Source organism: Salvia hispanica, chromosome 3 (assembly GCF_029641045.1).
Source record: "Salvia hispanica isolate PSC_SH4W2 chromosome 3, Shi_PSC_v1, whole genome shotgun sequence".
In the NCBI taxonomy this organism is placed as follows: domain Eukaryota; kingdom Viridiplantae; phylum Streptophyta; class Magnoliopsida; order Lamiales; family Lamiaceae; genus Salvia; species Salvia hispanica.
The window spans coordinates 61,007,211-61,026,565 of record NC_142694.1 but is presented as its reverse complement, the minus strand read 5'-3'; the positions used below and the strand labels follow the sequence as shown (position 1 = coordinate 61,026,565).

The 19,355-nt window shown below is 36.2% G+C and overlaps 2 protein-coding genes and 1 long non-coding RNA gene across 3 annotated transcripts; 2 read left to right on the top strand and 1 right to left on the bottom strand.

Moving 5' to 3' along the window:
* The first annotated feature begins 881 nt into the window (after positions 1-881).
* Positions 882-3,828, top strand: LOC125210577 (ubiquitin domain-containing protein DSK2a-like). Its single transcript, XM_089066752.1, has 10 exons — positions 882-1,095; positions 1,308-1,984; positions 2,081-2,194; positions 2,392-2,400; positions 2,584-2,629; positions 2,849-2,962; positions 3,037-3,179; positions 3,250-3,363; positions 3,441-3,484; positions 3,561-3,828. The coding sequence occupies exons 1-10, from the start codon at positions 882-884 to the stop codon at positions 3,826-3,828; spliced, it is 1,743 nt and encodes a 580-aa protein (XP_088922878.1).
* A 5,213-nt stretch (positions 3,829-9,041) lies between these two features.
* Positions 9,042-11,166, bottom strand: LOC125215272 (putative serine/threonine-protein kinase CST). Its single transcript, XM_048116642.2, has 6 exons — positions 10,882-11,166; positions 10,370-10,695; positions 10,054-10,189; positions 9,833-9,975; positions 9,569-9,692; positions 9,042-9,485 (listed from the first exon to the last, which is right to left on the bottom strand). The coding sequence occupies exons 1-6, from the start codon at positions 10,964-10,966 to the stop codon at positions 9,127-9,129; spliced, it is 1,173 nt and encodes a 390-aa protein (XP_047972599.1). The 5' UTR covers positions 10,967-11,166; the 3' UTR covers positions 9,042-9,126.
* A 4,051-nt stretch (positions 11,167-15,217) lies between these two features.
* Positions 15,218-16,294, top strand: LOC148931199 (uncharacterized). Its single transcript, XR_016137225.1, has 3 exons — positions 15,218-15,549; positions 15,757-15,851; positions 15,954-16,294. It is a non-coding gene; the product is annotated as an uncharacterized LOC148931199 (long non-coding RNA).
* The last annotated feature ends 3,061 nt before the right edge of the window (positions 16,295-19,355 follow it).

The window sequence follows — 19,355 nt, the reverse complement described above, 5'->3', positions numbered from 1 at the left end:
GTTTTCTTCCATTTGATGTTCCCTCGGGTAAGCCCGAGTGTATGTTGTATGAAACATTTGTCTTTTTATTCAACTTATTTATTCATTATAAAAAAAAAAAAGTAGAACAAAACTTGAACTAAAATAAAACTGAAAAAACAAAAATAAATGATACCAATGTGGGGTTGTCTTCCAATACGGACTTGTTTTACGTCTTTAGCTTGACGTTCTTTGAAACTCTATTCAGGTGGCATGGGCTTTATTCATTTATTCCGCCCTCCGAAGAGGGAGGCTGTCCTTCAAACCAATTGTTTCCATGCCCTTCTTACTTTACTCTCACTTACGTTATTATCTTTTCATCTGTCTACCATTTTCATTACCTACTTATATACTCCCTCCGTTCTAATAAATATGCAACATTTAGTTTCCGGCACTAGATTTTATGCAGTGTTGTTTAGTTAGTTAATGAAGAGAGAGTAAAGTAAGAGAGAAAAAAAAAGTAGAGATAGTGTTGTTTCCATTTTAGGAAACGTTCCATTTTTATTGGGACAACCCAAAAATGAAAACGTTTAATTTCTAATGGGACAGAGAGAGTATCATTTATTTTACTTAATTCACTTAACACAATTTTTCTTAAATTGTGTGTCTAACTATAGCGGAAACGGAGGGAGTAGAAGTCTTAGTAAGTCGCATAAAACAGAAACGAATAGATTTGAAAATGGAATCTGAACGGACGGTTAAATAAAGAAGAATTGAATTTGTTTTTGTATTTGCGCGGGTACAAACAAGCAGTTACTTCATTTCTCAACTGATTTTCAGCTCACAGAAATTTAGTTTGAATTCATAGAGAGGTTAGGCCTCTGGATTTCTTGCCCGATCTTTCATTTTCCGATCATACTGGAATGGCCAGTTGCAGTTACAGCCACCGCGACAGAGATGATGAGGTCACGGTAAAAATCCGTGGCGCCGGGGAGTCCAAAATCTTTATCCGTGCGAAGTTGAATACGAGTGTTCGGGATTTCAAGTCAATCGTTTCTCGGGAATGTGGTGTTTCAGCTAAGCGTCTCATCCACAAAGGCCGCGAAATGAAGGACAATCAAACCCTAAGCTGTTATGGTACGCCTTCTCTAATTGATTTCTTCGGATTTCTTAAAATTATGATGTTAGTTATCGTCAAGAAATTACTATATTGGTAATGGACATTAGGAAGAATTTCTAGTAGTTCCTTCATTTTAGGAAGATGCCCATTAAATATGGTGAATTTGTGGTCTTCTTGAATGTTGTTTGTGGTTATTCATTTGATATAACCAGAACAATTTTATTGATAGGTCTAGAAGATAATCAAACTGTTTATGTGGTTCGAGGTTCTGCACCTGAGGATCCCATTCTAGATAGCGGACTTGATATATTGCGTGAAGGGTTGCGAAAGATTGTTGATGATGCTATACTGGTTAGATATATGTTCTACATACCCGTTATTCGGGATTTATTCAATGATCCGCAGAGTGTTTGCAACATGCTCATGCGTACGCAGGATTTGAGTGATATTTTGGCTCATAACCCAGAGGTGGCGTTCATACTTAATGATCCTACAACCCTCCGTACGATATTGGACGCAGCACTAGACTTTAATATCATGCATGGGATGATCCGTGAGGCAATGGACGAAGCCAGAAGGGTAGAATCTGCTGAGGCCGAACTTAGAGAGTTGTCTGAGAAACTGGAACAGGCCTTACTTAGACATGAAACTACAATCAATACAAATCCACTTCCAAATTCCTATTCTACAAACTGGAACAGCTCTCAAATTACACCCAATTTTCGCAGTCTTGGTCACTTTGCAGCTGGAAGAACACATAGAAGCTTTGCTCCAGTAGCTAATCTTATACTCAATAATATGGCCAATCCACTTCCAAATTCCTATGCTTCTAATGAGTATATGGAATGTCCAATGGTTGAAGAAACGATTCACCGTATGCATCATATGCCTAAATATCTGATTGAGGTTATGCTAGTTCTCTCTCTCCCATATCAAGCTGGACTATTTTCCTTCTTTACTTATTATGATAATAAACTTATCTGTTTCATATATGGATATTAGTTTTTTGGCGTCAACGCAAGGCTAAAGGATGTGTTTGATTCCAACCCTTTGATTAGATATGTGATGCAAAATGCTGAGTTTATTCGTCGGTTATCTACCCCTCAGATTGTGAATGTAAGATGTTAGACCCTCACTATATTCAAGCTACTGGAATTGAAGATTGAGTTTAACATATTTGTCCAATGTTGGGAATAATATCAGACTTGGCAATGTGTTCAAAGTCATTTGTGATTTGTTCTTTTAAAAGTCAGTTTTGAAACATTAACCCTCTGTTTATCACATTGACTACTTGTACTCTTATCTCCTTTCAGGCAATCCTGGTTTGCCAAAAATCTTTATTTGATCAGGCGTGCGCGTAAGTCTTCTGTTTTGCTCCTTGGTTCATTTCTACGAAAAATTATATCAAAAGTTGGTTCTTTACTTCAACATACACTGCCACATCAGAATATCACAATTTCCATAATGCCTGTTGAAATTTGTGGCTTGGTTAATTCACTTCATAGGCTGTGTGTTGCAGAGAAGATAGAAAAAGATCCGATGGATGGACAGGTACATTTATTTTCTGGTCGTCCCTTTGATACTTGTACTACATACAAACACGATTGTTGCATTTTTCTTACAAGAGCTATTTTCTTTATCAATGTTCAACTTCATTTTTCTAATTTTGCCTTGCAAATGAACAATTAGCTAAAACTTAACAGTTAGAAAAGAGTTGTATGGCCTGTGCATCTTCCTATTGAAGTAACCAATTGCATACTAAAATAACAGGTGAGGGTGAAGTAACTTCTGTGGGGACATTGGAGAAGCTGATAGACATGTTTCTTGATCTTGCAACTCATGCTGGTGTGATTCCTCAAACTGCAAGCGCAACACCTCAAGCAGGTTGCATCTCTATCTCATGGTTTTCTAGATATTCTCAAATTTGTAATTGTGATGTTTTTAAATGCAATTTGCAGTTGGAAGAACGGCTGGTGTACTTGATCTGGAGGGGTTGCCAGTGTCTATACTAGCTATTACAAATTCTAGTGGGTTTCCGGAAAGCCCCATGGTTGATGAAGCGATCCAACACATGTTACGTAATCCTCGATTTCTGATTCAGGTTAGCTAGCTCTCTCTCTCTTTACTTTTGATAACATATCAAACTCATTTGTCTCCTATATGGATCTTAGTTCTTTGGCTTCACCCCAAGGCTCAGGAGCGTGCTTGCTTCCAACCCTCGGATTAGAAATGTGATGCTAAATTCTGAGTTTTCTCAGCAGTTAGCTACCCGTCCGGTTGTGAATGTAAGATGTTAGACCCTCTTTGTACATATTAAAAGCTGTTTAAACTCTTGTTTTAAAGTAGTTTTATCCCATTTCAGGCACTCTTGATTTATCACAATGTTCTAAATACTGAGGCGTTCATGTAAGTCTTCTTGTTGTTGAATTCATTCAGAAATGTGTCCACCTAGCTCACTGAGTGTTGAAATTTTTAAGTGCAGAGATGAAATAGCAGGTAGGGATCAAATAAGTGCTGGTGTGACATTGCAGAGGCTAATATATCTGTTTGGTAACCTCGCAATATGTGCTGGCATGCTTCCAACTTTTCCTCGACGACCAGGTTGTGAATACCAACACCAATATGGTACTCAACTCGCCCGCTTACAGGAAATGGGCTTCTCCGATACCCTACAAAACATCCTAGCACTGATTGTCGCTGCAGGCAACCTTCAACTTGCAGTCGAGTGCCTTCAACATATTCGAGGTTAGGTTGAAAATAACCAAACCAATATATTCATCCTTCCATTGTACATACAGCATTAGCAATTTATGATCATGCTATCTGATGATGAGTGATGCTTGTTTTGATATGAACATATACACACTTGCTTCTCATAATTCAATTTGATTATCCAAGATTGAAACACAAATGCGAAATTTTGACATACTCAGTTGAATCATTCCACAACCACAGAGGCCATAGTTGCTCTAATCAACTACTTAGCCATAGCCGATCTAACTATAGAGATTTGAGTTATGAGAGAGAGGCATTCGATGGGATTGCATAAAAGATGAAACTGGAGAAGATGAAGTTGTTTTTCTGTTAGATTTTATATATTCAATGTAATTTCTACATGTGGATGATTTCAACCTTATTTAAGGATTATTCCTCACAATTCTTTCTGATATATTGCTAATCCCAATATTCTATTCTTTGAATATTTCATTTAGTGTCCAGGACTCCCACTCGAACTGCCGCCTTGGGTCGCCCTTCTTTGCCCAATTTGTCCGGCTCGACCATTAATAATTATACCACTATTTTTATATTGGTGTGAACATAAGAATTTAATAAAAATTTAGTCAATTTGAGTCGATTGTCTCTTATTTAAATGATGATACCATATTTTAGGAGACCTTATATTCTACTAATTAATTCTACTTATATTTTATTATATATTAATATATAAAAGTAAGATCCACGTCTCATTAACTTTTTCTATGAGTAAAGGCCAAATGTGATCCTAAACATATGGCCGTTTTATCAATTTGTTCATGCACATGATCTTTTTAATTATTTTGTCCCTCACAAATGAACTCGGACTAAAATCGGTCTTAAATTGACAGAACAAACTGTCAATGACATTTAAGCAGGTTTTGACCAAAATTAACCATTTTAATTAATACTACCTCTGTCCCAGAAAATTTGATACATATTACCATTTCGGTCCGTCCCTGAAAATTTGATACACTTCACTTTTACCATTTTTGGTAGTGTACCTCATATTCCACTAATTCATTCCTACTCACATTTTATTATAAAACTAATACTTTAAAAGTAGGACCCACATCCCACCAACTTTTTTAACTCACTTTCCATTACATTTCTTAAAACCCAGTCGGGTCAAAGTGTAGCAAATTTTGGGGGACGGAGGTAGAGGTGGCCAAACCAAACCGGACCGCCGGTTTCCAACCAGCGGTTCAGAACCGGAATCGGACGACGGTTCCGGTTCGAAATCCGGTTACGGTTACGGTTACGGGCTGGTTACGGTTCAAAAAATAAGCAACCGGAACCGACGGTTCGGAACCGCCGGTTAACCGGGAATATGTAGCCGTTCGCCGGTAGGTTCGTAGGGTTGCAGGCGTAGGTCTGAAAAAGGACGGTTAACTGCCGGTTCGTGTCAGAGAACCGGTTTTGGTTTTGCTTATGATGACCCCGATGCTCAATCACAATTAGCCGACTTATAAGGCTACGGCACAGGCTCAAGCTCAAGGCACACCTCAATGGGATCGGTAAGCGAGTTAGATTTTTATTTGGAAGCACGCCACCATACTTTTAGTGATGCAGGTCCTACACCCGCCCAAATCGGCGTCCTAGAGTGGTGGGGAACACACGAGAAAGATTATCCCATACTTGCGTCAACGGCTAAGGAGATCTTTGCAGTCCCGGCTTCCACCGTTGTCGTCGAGTCCGCTTTCAGTGTTGGAGCATGTGTCTTGGACGTGAGAAGAAGCAAACTCTCCGCGAGAAATATGGAAGCTGTGATGTTACTTGATGATTGGGGAAAAGGTGCAAAGAGAGCGCAGGAACCAGATTGGGATGCTCGTGAAGAGAGTGAGGAAACCTTCACCGACACCGAGGATGAAGGCCAACCGCCGTCAACCGCCAACCAACAAGGTAAGCAAGGTAAGAGAACTACGTGGACTTTGATTCCTCAATGCAATTGAGCATTAAGGATACGTAGGCACCTCAACTTAAATTTTAAATTTAAGTTGAGTTCAAGTCCTTTTCCTTTTATTTCTTTTTTTTTTTCTAATTGTTTCAACTTTACTTTTAATATGTTTTTTGTAAATTGTAATTTTGTATTTAAATTTTAAATTCAAGTGTATAATTGTATTGTTGTATTTTGTAACTTGTAAGTTGTAAGTTGTAACTTGTAATTGTATTGTAGAAATTTACGTTCAAAGTTTCAAATCAATAAAATTGCAATTCTTTATCGTTATCATTTATCGTTATCAATTATCTTTGGATTCTACTATAGAATTTAAAAGTTATAACTATAAAATTTTTAAAAAAAATAAATAAATTGAACCGGAACCGAACCGGAACCGGCCCTGAACCGCTGAAATCCGGCGGTTATAAACCGGAACCGGAACCGGATAACCGGTATCCGGGCCGGTTACGGTTCCACCAATCGCCGAACCGGAACCGGCGGTTTTTGAACCGTGGCCACGTCTAGACGGAGGTAGTATTTTTAGTTATATCAGAAAAATAAAAAATAATATTAAAAACACTTTCTTCAGTCTCCTTTCTTCATTCTCCTCTCTTGGGCGACAAACGGAGGGTCCGGCGACGGCTGCAGTTCCTGATGGAGCGTTCTTTGTACAACAGACGGTCCGGCGAGAGTAGCGGTGGTCGCGAGTCGCGACGATTTCAGTACGAGTTTTGCAATTGCAATAAACTTGCTTCACTCCAAATCGTACCAAAATCGGAGTGAAGCAAGTTTATTGATTCTCACGATTTGACATTGCTTCTCAGTTTCCCTTTATCGAGTGCGCGAAGATCTGAGAAGCGATTGGACTTGAGGAGGAGAGGGAAGGTGTGCTTTGTCGGGGGAGACGCCCTCACGGTGCATCTTGGCGTAGATGAGAATTGTGGTGTTTGGGTCGGAGGTGAAGTCTCTGATGAGGGCGTTGTAGGTGTGGACATCGGGGCGGCGAATCTGGTTGAGGATGGAGAGGGCGTAGGCGCGGGGTAAGGAAGGGAGGGATATGCATTGAAGGAGGAGTGGTGTGACGAGTGAAGAGTGGTCGGAGAAGCCGGAGAAGATGAGGAGAGAGTGGATTTGCTGCAGTTTGAGGAATTCCGGCGAGGAATTGTTTCCTCTGGATGGAATTTATGCGTCAAGTAACGCATTGCAAAATTCAAATTATTGAAATTGGGGGCAACCAGCATTTAGCCTATTATGAACTCAAAAAATTCATGCCTTCTAAACAATTACTTCTTCTGTTCCACTTAATATGGTACGTTTTCTTTTTTAGTTTGTCTCAACTAAGATGACACATTTCCTTTTTTGGAAACTTTCTCTCTCCAATTAATACACTCAACCACTTTTTTCCACCCCTATTAAAATATTAATCTTTCTTTCTCTCTCTATTTTAATACTTCCACCTACCTTTTTTCTCTCCAATTTAATGCATTAACCAATAACTCCTAAAATCTCGTGCCGGCTAAGGAATGTGTCATCTTAGCCGGGACGGAGAGAGTATTTTTTTATTTTTATGATATAATTAAAATGGTTAATTTTGGTCAAAACCTGCTTAAATGCCATTGACCGTTTGTTTTAGACGGTACTATCAGTTTAGGACCGATTCCGGTACGAGTTTATTTGTAAGGGACCCAATAATCAAAAAGATAATGTTTATGACCAAATTGATAAAACGGCCACATGTTTAGGACCACATTGGCCTTTACTCCTTTTTCTACACACTTTACTTTATAAAGTAAAACAATTTCTTAAAATTTGTGACGGTCAGATATGAAACATATAATTATGAACGGAGGGAGTATTGTTTTGTGTTAATTAGAGAGAAAATACTCCCTCCGTTCCCTCATAGTTGAGGCGGAACTTTTCGGCACGGAATTTAAGAAATGAATGTTGAGTGTGTTAAATAAATAGATAAAAAAGTAAGAAAGAGAAAAAGGTAGAGAGAATAAAGTAAAAAGTGAATAAAGTAGAGATAATAAAGTAAGAGAGAGGAAAGTAAGAGAGAGGAAAAAATTACTATAAATGGAAATGACTCAACTATGAGGGAACTTTCCAAAATGGAAAAATGACTCAACTATGAAGGAACGGAGGGAGTATATTTTTATATATTGACGTGAGAGAGAAATGGAAAATACTCCTTCTGTCCCACTAGAAATGAAACATTTTCCTTTTCGGGTTGTCTCATTAAAAATGAAACGTTTCTTAAAATAGAAATAACTTTATCTCTACTTTTCCCTCTCTCTTACTTTACTTTCTCTTCTTTAACTCACAAAACAACACTACATAAAATCATGTGACGAAAAACAAACGTTTCATATTTATTGGGACGGAGGGAGCATATAAACTAAAAATGAAAGTGTGATACTCCCTTCGTCCCACAAGAATATGCACTATTTCCTTTTTAGTCCGTCCCACAAGAATATGCACTTTCTAATTATGGAAAGTGTTTCTCCCTAATGAGGTGAGACCCATTCTTCACTTACAATACTTTAATTAATTTTTCTCTCTTTTTCTTACTTTACCAATTTTACATTAAATTCTATATCGAACCCAAAGTACACATTCTTTGAGAACGAAGGGTATAGTATTTACTTTGGGACAGAGGGAGTGATTAGGGCTGGGGAAAAATACCGAAAAAATGATATATCGCTCGTATCGTATTGAAAAATATCGAAAAATTATCGAATTTTCGATATATCGTAATTTTCGATACGATATGATATCGTTTTGTAAGTTTTCGATACGATAACGATATGAATATCCTTATATCGCGATATATCATTTTATATTGAAAATACGATATATATCGAATTTTTTTGATATATCGATATTTAACGATATATCGAATTTCGGTACGATATATCGAAATATCGATACGATAACGATATTAAATTTTTTTATATCGAAAGTTCATATATCGAAATTCGATATATCAAAATTTTCGATACGATAACGATATGAAATTCTTTCATATCGATATTTTCAATACGATACACGATACAACGTTTTCGATACGATATATCGTATCGACCCACCCCTAGGAGTGATATATCAGAGTGCAATCAGTATGATATTATAGTAAGTTTTCGTTTGCAGTTGTAGATCATGAGGGGACCATATTTTTTTCCATAATTAATTTTCCCTGTATTCTGAATATTTATCCATTTCCTTAAATCTCAATTTTGATGTGTTGTGTTAACAAGCTTACAAACAAAATTAACAAACAAATTCAATACACTATATATGATACAGTCAAAATGGCGCAAACATGAAGATTATTAAACAATCATCCCACAATCGGTCATCTTCCCCCGGTGCCGGCATGATGAGTCCTCGGTGGTCGATGAGAAGTACTCATGGCTGCAATACGTTCTAACTCCACCACAACCTCCTCCATTGAGGGTCGCTTCCTGGGCTCCGGTTCCAAGCATCTAAGTGTGAGCTTTGCAGCCTCAAACGAGGCCTTGGACGAGTACTGCCCTTCCATCTGACTATCCATTAGTGCCTTGAGCCTCCGGCGATGGGAGAGGTCCGGTTTCAACCACTCAACCAGGCTCTGCTTCCCAGTAGGCCGTCTAGTGTCGTGCGCCCTCAGCCCAGTCATCATCTCGAGCAGCACAACGCCAAAGCCATACACATCACTCTTTACATACAGATGCCCTGTTGGTGGTAAATGTCATGTATGCATATATCACATTGACATTGTGATGATAATAATCAAACTAAATGAAACGCCAACTCACCTGTTGCAATGTACTCGGGTGCAGCATAGCCGTGTGTGCCCATGATTCGAGTCGTTACATGAGAATTCTCGCCTGCAGGCCCTAGTTTTGCTAGTCCGAAATCAGATATTTTTGGGTTGTAACTCTACAAATGCCAACACAAATCATCACCACATGCATAAGAAATCAAGTGTTATGAGCAAGCTCTATCATTCTAAACAAGCATAGACTTTTAACTTAGCAATAAAATCAGGCTAGTTGAAGCACAATCGCAGAGAAACATACGCCATCGAGCAGAATGTTGGACGCCTTGAAGTCTCTGTAGATGACTTGCTTTTCAGAGGAGTGCAAGAAGGCTAGGCCTCTTGCTGCTCCGATGGCTATTCTGAGCCGTATGTTCCAAGATAAAGGCTCATTTGCAGCATTTCCTGCAATTCCAGATAAAAGCTAGATATTGAAATGGAAGAGTCTTTCCTCACTTTCTTAGTTTCAAACTGTATTCTTACTTCTGAAAAGATGGTTCTCGAGGCTCCCCTTCTCCATAAACTCGTAAACGAGTAATAGCTCTGGATCTTCCAAACAGTATCCCAAGAGCTTCACCAAGTTAGGATGTGAAAGCCTGCCTAAAAAGTCCACTTCTGCCTGCATTTTCAAATCAACACATGAATATCTCATGATCAGAATCATCAAATGTACAAATCACATAAAAAGCCAAAGCCTAGTTTGTCAATATTATTCCTTTCTTGATAATCATACTATAATATACCTATATCATGTGATTAATGAGAGCAACCATGTACAAGAGGAGTTGAGTTGCATTACCTGCCATTCATCAAAGCCTTGAGTGCTTTCCTGGTTGAGCTTCTTGATGGCAACGCTCATCCCCGTCCCTTGTCGCGACGGGAGGAGTGTATGCTGATCCACAAATCCCTTATAAACTGTCCCAAAACCACCCACCCCCAACTTCATATCACCCCTGAAATTCTTGGTAGCAGTCCTCAAATCGTCAAAGCTATACACTTTGACATTAGGAGTAGGCAGTATTTCTCCATTAACAACACCTCCATCATCACTCACACCATTCGAAATCTGGCTAAACCCTCTGCTGCTGTCTGTGGTTCCGCCATTGCTATGATTAACCGAAGTAGCTACAAACACAAATATCTCAAAGTCAACCCCACTATTTCTAAACAAAAATAGATCCCAAAAAAGCAAGAACCCAAATCAGGAAATCAAGAAAAGTAGCAAAGTTTCCATTTTCCCCCTCTTTTACCCAAAATTGAAGACTCCCAACAAATTTCTCAAAAGCCCAGAAAGAGTAACGAGCATAAAACCTTGAGTGGATGGTCCACTGGAATTATTAATAGCAGGAAAAAGGATAGGATCCGCAGCTGGCTGAGATCCAAAGCAATTTCCCATTTGAATAACTTGACTCCCAACTCCCACAATACTTCAAAGACTAAGCAATTCCTTCTCCCTCAGAATTTGACTTTAAAGAATGAAATTTGGTTGAAGGAATTACAGATTTTGGAATAAAGATGATATTTTTATGTATATATATATATATATATACATAAATTGGAAAAGGGTGTGGATGGAAATTAGTGTTGGACTTTTGAAATCAATTGCTAGGAAATGTCGATGATGTTTCTAAACTCGTGCATGAATATATAAAGAATTTGTAGATACCTTTTAAAGCATATACACTATTTTTGTACGCGCCAATATATCTATTACGCTGCCGGCCTGCGCTAAGGGATTCGTGAGAAATTTTTACACTACCTCTTTCCATTTAAAAGAGTCTTTCTTTTATTTATTTTTATTAATTTGTCTATCAAAATTAGTGTTACCTATAAAAATAGTACTACTTCCGTCCATCAAAATTTGTCTAATTTTTTCATTTCTATCTGTCCCCCAAAATTTATCTCATTTCACTTTTACCATTTCTGGTAGTGGACTCATATTCCACTAACTCATCTCTACTCATATTTTATTATAAAACTAATATATAAAAGTAGGACCCACAATTTACTAACTTTTTCAACTCACTTTCCATTACATTTTTTAAAACCCATACCGGGTCAAAGTGAGACAAATTTTGGTGGACGGAAGTAGCAATACATGGACAATACAAGTACATATTTGAGATATTTTATTAAAATAAATTATACTTCCTTCGTCCCCAAATTGTATTAACTTTGAGTTCGGCACAGGTTTTAATGCATTATTGGTAAAGTAAGAAAGAGATAGACAGAGAAATTTTTTTAAGTATTGTTAGTGGAAAATAGGTCTCATCTCATTAGAGAGAAGATAGTTTCCAAAATTGGAATGTTCATACTCAGTGGAATTTTAATGTTGGGGGGCCCAACTTACTCTTTAAGGTTATGCGATATTTTTGTTTCGTCATCGCCAAGAACTGATGCGACCTAAGTTGGGACTGCGACAAAGATGGATAATATGTGGAAAATAATTTTAAAATTGAATTTACTAATAATATTTATAAGATACATTTATGGATCTCTTAGAATTTTATAGAAAAAAAACTAAGGATAAAGTGTATTTTGTGAAGCTAAAATAATACTACCTCCGTCCCCCAAAATTTGTTACACTTTGACCCGACACGGGTTTTAAGAAATGTAATGGAAAGTGAGTTGAAGTTGGTGGGATGTGGGTCCTACTTTTAAAGTATTAGTTTTATAATAAAATGTGAGTAGGAATGAGTTAGTGGGATATGGGGTCCACTACCAAAAATGGTAAAAGTGAAGTGTATCAAATTTTCAGGGACGGACCGAAATAGTAAACTGTATCAAATTTTCAGGGACTAAACATTGCCGCCTATAGGACTTTCGAACACTGCACTTAACGGTTAAAAGGTGGGGTTGACAACCACCCGTTCTAAGCATATGTAATTAAATTTTGTATAAATGTATTATAATATACAACTCCCTCCGTCCCACTTTAGGAGTCCCGATTGAATTCGGCACGAGTATTAAGAAATGTTAAGGAAAGTTGGTGAAAAAAGATAGTGGAATGTGGGTCCTATCTTTTTATATTATTTTTATAATAAAATGTGAGTGAAAAAAGGTTACTGGAATGTGAGGCCTAATGTCATTTATGGAATATTCCAACCGGGACTCCTAAAGTGGGACACCCAAAAATGGTGAACCGGGACTCCTAAAGTAGGACGGAGGGAGTAGTAAACATTGAAATTGGTGGGTGGGACAATGACCCTAGGCCCTCACATGGCTTCGCCACTGTTCATACTCTTTGGAGACGTACGAAAAAGAAAATAATGTATACTCTCTATGGATGGAGGGAGTATTAGAGTTACATGAACGATTATAAGATGCAAAAGGGTGTGGATGGAAATTATCAATTGCTTGGAAGTTTCGAAGTTAGTTTATATGATTCGAATGAATATCTCCATGACCCTTTTAAGCATGTATGGTATTTTTGAATATCTCCATGACCTTCTTAAGCATGTATAGTATTTTTGTACGCACCAATATCTTTTACTAATGCATTTACGGGGCTGCCGCTCTGGGCCGAGGGCTTAGGGCTTCATCCGAAATTTACACTACCTGTTTCTATTGCTTAGTCCATCATAATTAGTTTCAAGTATCGATATTAGGATATTAGATTCTTCGGATGAGTCTATTTTGAATAATAATATTTTAATATTTCCTCTGGGACCCCACTATAATAGGAGCATTTTATTTTAATTATCCGTTTTGGAAAAATGATACTCCCTCCGTTCCTAATAATTTGTCACAATTTGACCCGGTACAGGTTTTAAGAAATCTATTAAAAGTGGGTTGAAAAAGTTAGAGGCATATAAATCCTACTTTTATATATTAGTTTTATAATAAAGTGTGAGTGTAAAAGAGTTAGTAGAATGTTGGGTCCACTACAAAAAATGGTAAAGGTGAAAGGTGACAAACTTTTAGGAATGAACGAAAATGGAAATAAGTAACAAATTTTCAGAAACATAGGGAGTAACATAAGTCTTCTCTACACTATTATCTCTCTTACTTTACTCGCTCTCCACTTTAATTATTTGGTACTCCCTCCGTCCGCGAATAGGAGTCCCAGTTGAGTTGGGTGCGGGTTTTAAGAAAAATTTGAGTGTAATAATTTAAGTGTGTGATAGTGGAATGTGGGACTCATTTATATTATTATTTGCAATCAAAGTGGATTAAAATTAATTGCAGCTTCTAAATTAAGGAAAAAATGGGGTCATTTTTTATACTCCCAAGATAAAATGTCTAACCGGGACTCCTAATGGCGGACGGAAATCGGGACTCCTATTCGCGGACGGAGGGAGTATTATTTTTTCTAAACGAGTGCTAAAAAATAAACGTCTCTACTACAAGGAAACAGAGGAAGTAATATTTTCTTTCTATTTTTACCTTATCCTATTATATTTAAACTTATGTTATCCACTAACTACTACTCTACCAGGATTATTTTTTGTTGGAGCAGTAGATAATTTAGAGCTTCAAAAAAGAGAGAAAATATATATATTAGCGTGTTATAAGAAATGTTGATGGACATTATACAATATTTTTGGTTCATTGGGCTCTTGTATCAATACATTTTGGTTTATTCCATTTTTTTATTTTTTTGTTTCATTAGGATCTTATTAATGCATTTTTATTTAAGAGAATTTTCGTTGAATCTTTGTTTAACGGGTTTCATATTGTAATTAAATATCTCGTGTTAGTTACATTTTTTTTTCTTTATTTTAAAATTAAGTTAATTGCATATGTAGTCAATAATCATTTAAAAATGATAAATTTATAATTTGATAATGGAAAATATCAATAAATTTTCATTATCGTAGAGATTTTTCGGTCGATATTGCAGCTGAACTCATTTTAATATATTTTGAAAATATTACCACTACAAGAAAATTTAATTAAATCTTGAAGTGTATTGAATATGGATCTAATTATATTAAAAGTATAAGTATCAAAACCTTTTTAATTAAAATGCATTAGCCTAACGATTTAAAAAAATAAATTTACAATGAATGTGTTTTGCGATTAAAGAACTTTAGATGAATAGGATCGTGTGTTTCTTAAAAGTATTACGTACTTCTTGGCAAAGATTCATATTGAAGCATGCAATAAAATGGAGTACTAATAGTAAAATTAGTATATATCAATATTCTATACTCCCTTCATCCCACAAAAAATGTTATACTTGTGGGACGGCACGAGATTTTAGGAGGTTTTGTCTTGTGTATTAAATATAGAGAGATAAAATATAATTTTTATATTTATGTGAAAGAGAACTTTTTCCGAAAAAGAAAATGTGACATCTTTTATGAGATAAACTTAAAAGGAAAGTGTGACAGTGGGATGGAGATAGTAAATATTATGATCTAATGAACTAACTCGAAATCGAATGGATTAAGGTAAGTGTTGATATTTTAATCCAAAAAAAATTCTCATTGGTAGGATTGACATTTAATCTAGTGGGCAGCATATAAAAAGAAAAAATTATTGCTATTCATTGACTGATTCAAATTCCTATTGATTTTTTCTTTGAGACAAAACTTTGTGAAATATGAATATGTCAAAGAGTTTTGCCAGCTGTTATCATTAATTCTGAGGTGCCAAAGAAAACTATTTCCAAGAAAATGACCCATTTTCTCATCTTTACCATTGTTTGATACTTACTGAATTATGGAAAAGAAGTCCGCGAATAACTCGGCCCGTAAAGGCCCACGAGTGTATGCCAGTTTTCTGAGGAAACTTATCGGTGCTGCGATGGAGGTTTACTTTCCAGCCTCCATTTGTAAATCAGGAAACAAAATGCCTTCCAATTTTAGCCCTCTTCGTTGAAATGAAAATGCCTTCCAATCAAGAAACGAAAATGCCTTCTAATATCATACTCAATCATTGCTTCTCTTCCATCTTTCACTTCCCTTCTTCTCTTTGATTTCGTTTAGATCTGCAGCACCACAATCTTCTCTTCCTTTCTCTCTATGATAATCGGTTAGATTTGCAGCACCACTCCATCTTCTCTTCCTTTTTGCTCTTTGATTTTCCATTTGAATTGCAGCACTACTGCACCCTCTCTTCCCCTTTTCTCTCTGATTTTCGGGAATGGAGGCTGCACCACACCACACCACACGAGTTTAAGACATCATTTTCAATTACCACGAATTTATTTCACTAAATTGTCTTCCTGTTTTTGTGCAGCACCACTCTAGAAGATTTATTCACACAATCGATTATTTTTCTGCATCCTTGAAGAACTCTATTTCTGTCAATTGGGGGAATTACAAACATTGTAGGTAAACCCTAATTTCAAGACTCCAATTTGTGTTTTTTGGGTTCGTTTTTTACTGGACTATCATGGTTGAACCTTGTTTCATGTTTACAAAAAATGATTGAAGGTTTGGTGCAGCCCGATTCTCTGGAAGATTTATGGGCACAATTGAAGGTTTTCTGCATCGTTGAAGAACTCTAATTCTGTCCATTGGGGGAATTGTTGAGACTTGCAGAACCTGGATGTAAAAATTTCGCCTGCAGTCTTCGAGCTGTTGTTGGGGAAGAAGAAATGCAGAGAATATTTCTTGGACTAGGGCATATTGTGTTGTGTTGGATAAAATAAAATAAAATTAAGGGCAATAATGTCTACACAGTGAATATTCAATTCTCCTGGTGGTGTATCAAACATGTGGTGAATTTTAGAAACTTAAAAATCAAGAAATATATTACTCCATAATTTGGTTTATTTTCTGATTTTGTTTCTTCTTTTGGATTTTCCAACTTGGGCTATCAAACATACCCTTATTGTGAAGTTGCAGGACTTGTTAATTGTTATGATGTGAAAAATAAAACTCAGTATCAGTAATTGGTCATCAAAGCTTTTTGAGTTATCGGAAAAAATATATATCGTCTTTTCTTAATAGGAAAATACTTTTGATACGACATAAACTTTTAATAGAGAGAAGTAGTTGAAGATGGAAAATGAGTTTCATCTTTTAAAAGAAATTTTTTTTCTATAGAAAGTTTTTCTTTTAAAAGATGAGATAAGTATCTATTTTTAAAGAATCGAAGATAATATCAGTTAAGTTTAAATATTAACATCAGTAAATAAACATTAATAAAATATAAAATATTATTTTAAATAGTAGAGTTTCTCTTTCATGTGTGTTTAGAAACGAAAAACAAAATCATACTAGTACTCCACATAACTTATCATCGCGATGCAGCGTTCATAATTAAATTTGCTTTTCCAATTTTTTCTTGATAAAGTTGAAAGTATAAGATTTCATACAATTATTTTCATATAAAAATATTATGAAAATCAATATCCCTCTCTTCTACAATAACTCATATTTTGAAATTCTTGCATAACTTTTTGATTAAATAATAATAATTTTTTTTTTTTTTTTGCAAATTTTCATTAAACTAAAGGTAATTTATATGAATTATTAACAAAATTCTAAATGTATTGTAACGCCCCACTTTTTCAAACCCTAATTTTTGGGTTATAAATTTTTTGCATTAAATGCCTTAAATGCTATGATATGCGAATTATTTGATGAGTAATTAATTACATAGTGTCTTTGTGACCTAATTGCGTATGAGAATTGAGATTGAGTTGAATAGTCAACTTGTTGAAATGTTGACGTGGCTATTGAATAGTCAAAGATGAAAAAAATATGACGTGGTCGTTGAAAGGTCAATGCGTTGAGAAAAAGAAGAGGAAGTGAAGAAATGATTGATTGGGTGTGAATATTTGATGCGGAGAAATATAATTGTGGGTGAATTATTTTCCTAAGGGATGAGTGAGAATTAAATAGGAGCATTATTTAATATGTGTGGAATTTTCGGCCATCATGATTATTGGAGAAGAAATCCTATTTTTTCTTGGATTTAATTATTTGTTTGGGATGATTATCCAAATTAAATCCAAAGTCCAAATACTCTATAAATCCTACATGGAATTTTCGAACCACCACTTTGATTTTTCCCATGAGATTTTCGAAAATCTCATATATTGGAGAAGAGGGAATTATTTATATTATTTGATCCCTTATTTATTCTATTCCATGAATAAATATAAATATGCTAGAATATCTTACCATATCTTGCCAAATCTAAGAAGATATTGCATATCCTAATTAAATTAGGATTTGAAATTCAAATCCCTTGGAAGATTTGAAAAAGTCACGCCTATTTCCTATTAAATTGGGGAGTTTAATTATTATTTTCTTGCTCCGTAATATTTTATTTTACTCCGTAAAATATTTGAATTTAAGTATAGGCTAATTAAAATAGCCTAAATTTTCGAAATCCTCCTAATTCTCAACGGCTTCAACGCCAACTACTCTTCAAATCTCTCCATATCTTCTCAAATCTCTAATTTATTTAATTAGAGATATTATTATTTGGCACTCTATAAATATAAGAGAGAGATCAAACCCTAGCACACAAAATCGGCGCCCCACTTCTCCCAAGAATTTCGAAACTTCTCCCCCACTCTCTCCAAATTTTCTTCAAGTTTTCTTCAAGATTTCTTCATCAATTGAGAAGAATTCAAGTTGAAGTTCAAGATTTTATTGAAGAATCAAGGCTATAACTTGTTTCTACCGATTGTTCTTTTGGAAAAGGTACTTTAATCTTTGATCTCCTCTTCTTCTACCGATTAATCGGTGTTCTTGAGTCCACATGCATTTAGATTGAGTGAAGGGGAAATAAATTGATGAATTTTGGGATGCATGGATGTGTGTGTGTATGTGACCGTGTGTGTGTGTGTGTGCGCACGCCTCGGTCGGCGTGCACATGTGTGGTGATCGTATACGTGTGTTGTGTGTGTGGAACACTCATGCGTGACACGATTTAATGGTGAATTTGGAGTTGTTCATTGAATAAGAATGACATACTGATCATACTTTGATTTTGATTGATGATTTTGAAAATAATCGATGGGAAGAAGGGAAACATGGGAACATGCATGATTTTGAAATCAATGATTGAAACTGATTTGTGATACGCCTAATTTAAAGGTGATACTTCGCGCTCTCAGCGTGATAAACAAGGAGAAGAGAATACTTTCGAGATAAGCCGACGAGGTGGGCTTTCTTTTAAAATAAGGACATTGTCCTAAACTGATATTGATGAGAATGAGATATGTGTTATCACGCCTTGATTTGTTTTGTCGTGCCTATCCCTCGTGGCTATGCCACTATTGATTTAATCGAATTCGGATCCTTGTAGAGCCGCAAACTCTACTTGGGTTAGTGTACACCAATGTTAGACCGAGTGTCAGCGTACGGGTTGGCCGGTCTAGTGACCTGGATTGCGGCCGCATTCCTTGTCATGTAGAATGAGGATATGGTAAACGTCGATGAGAAAAATGGTTGCGCGACCGTGATATTTGAGAAAGAATATATTTTGGTGCCTCGGGTCTTTCTAAAGTTAAAACCCCGACGGACACTTGAAAATGGCATGATAATTACTAATGTTGATAAAGCTGTTTTCGGCATGAGTCCAATGAGTATGTTTATAGTACTCAGCCCTGCATGTGTTTTCCCTATGTGCAGGTTGAGCGGTGGCGAGCGGGCAGCGGTGTTGAGTAGGAAATAATATCATGATCTGTTGGAACTCTAAGTGTCGTTGTGTCTCCATACATAGCTTCACTTCTCTCTTGATCGCTTCCGCTATATTATGAAAACTTGTGATCTTTTGGTTGGGTGGAATACTTTTATTTCGTGGGAATTTTTAGATATGGTACAGTTGAGAATATTTTGGGAAACTTTGATAAGCATTTATTGTGATAGCCTTTT

What these genes read in the sequence shown, in the direction of transcription:
- LOC125210577 (XM_089066752.1), top strand. Translation starts at nt 882, where the DNA reads ATGGCCAGTTGCAGTTACAGCCACCGCGACAGAGATGATGAGGTCACG. An exon ending in AAGATCCGATGGATGGACAG is followed by an intron (nt 2,630 to 2,848) that starts GTACATTTATTT and finishes CTAAAATAACAG; the next exon opens with GTGAGGGTGAAGTAACTTCT. An exon ending in ATCCTCGATTTCTGATTCAG is followed by an intron (nt 3,180 to 3,249) that starts GTTAGCTAGCTC and finishes TATGGATCTTAG; the next exon opens with TTCTTTGGCTTCACCCCAAG.
- LOC125215272 (XM_048116642.2), bottom strand. Translation starts at nt 10,966, where the DNA reads ATGGGAAATTGCTTTGGATCTCAGCCAGCTGCGGATCCTATCCTTTTT. An exon ending in CAGTGGACCATCCACTCAAG is followed by an intron (nt 10,696 to 10,881) that starts GTTTTATGCTCG and finishes TTGTGTTTGTAG; the next exon opens with CTACTTCGGTTAATCATAGC. An exon ending in AAGGCTTTGATGAATGGCAG is followed by an intron (nt 10,190 to 10,369) that starts GTAATGCAACTC and finishes TTGAAAATGCAG; the next exon opens with GCAGAAGTGGACTTTTTAGG.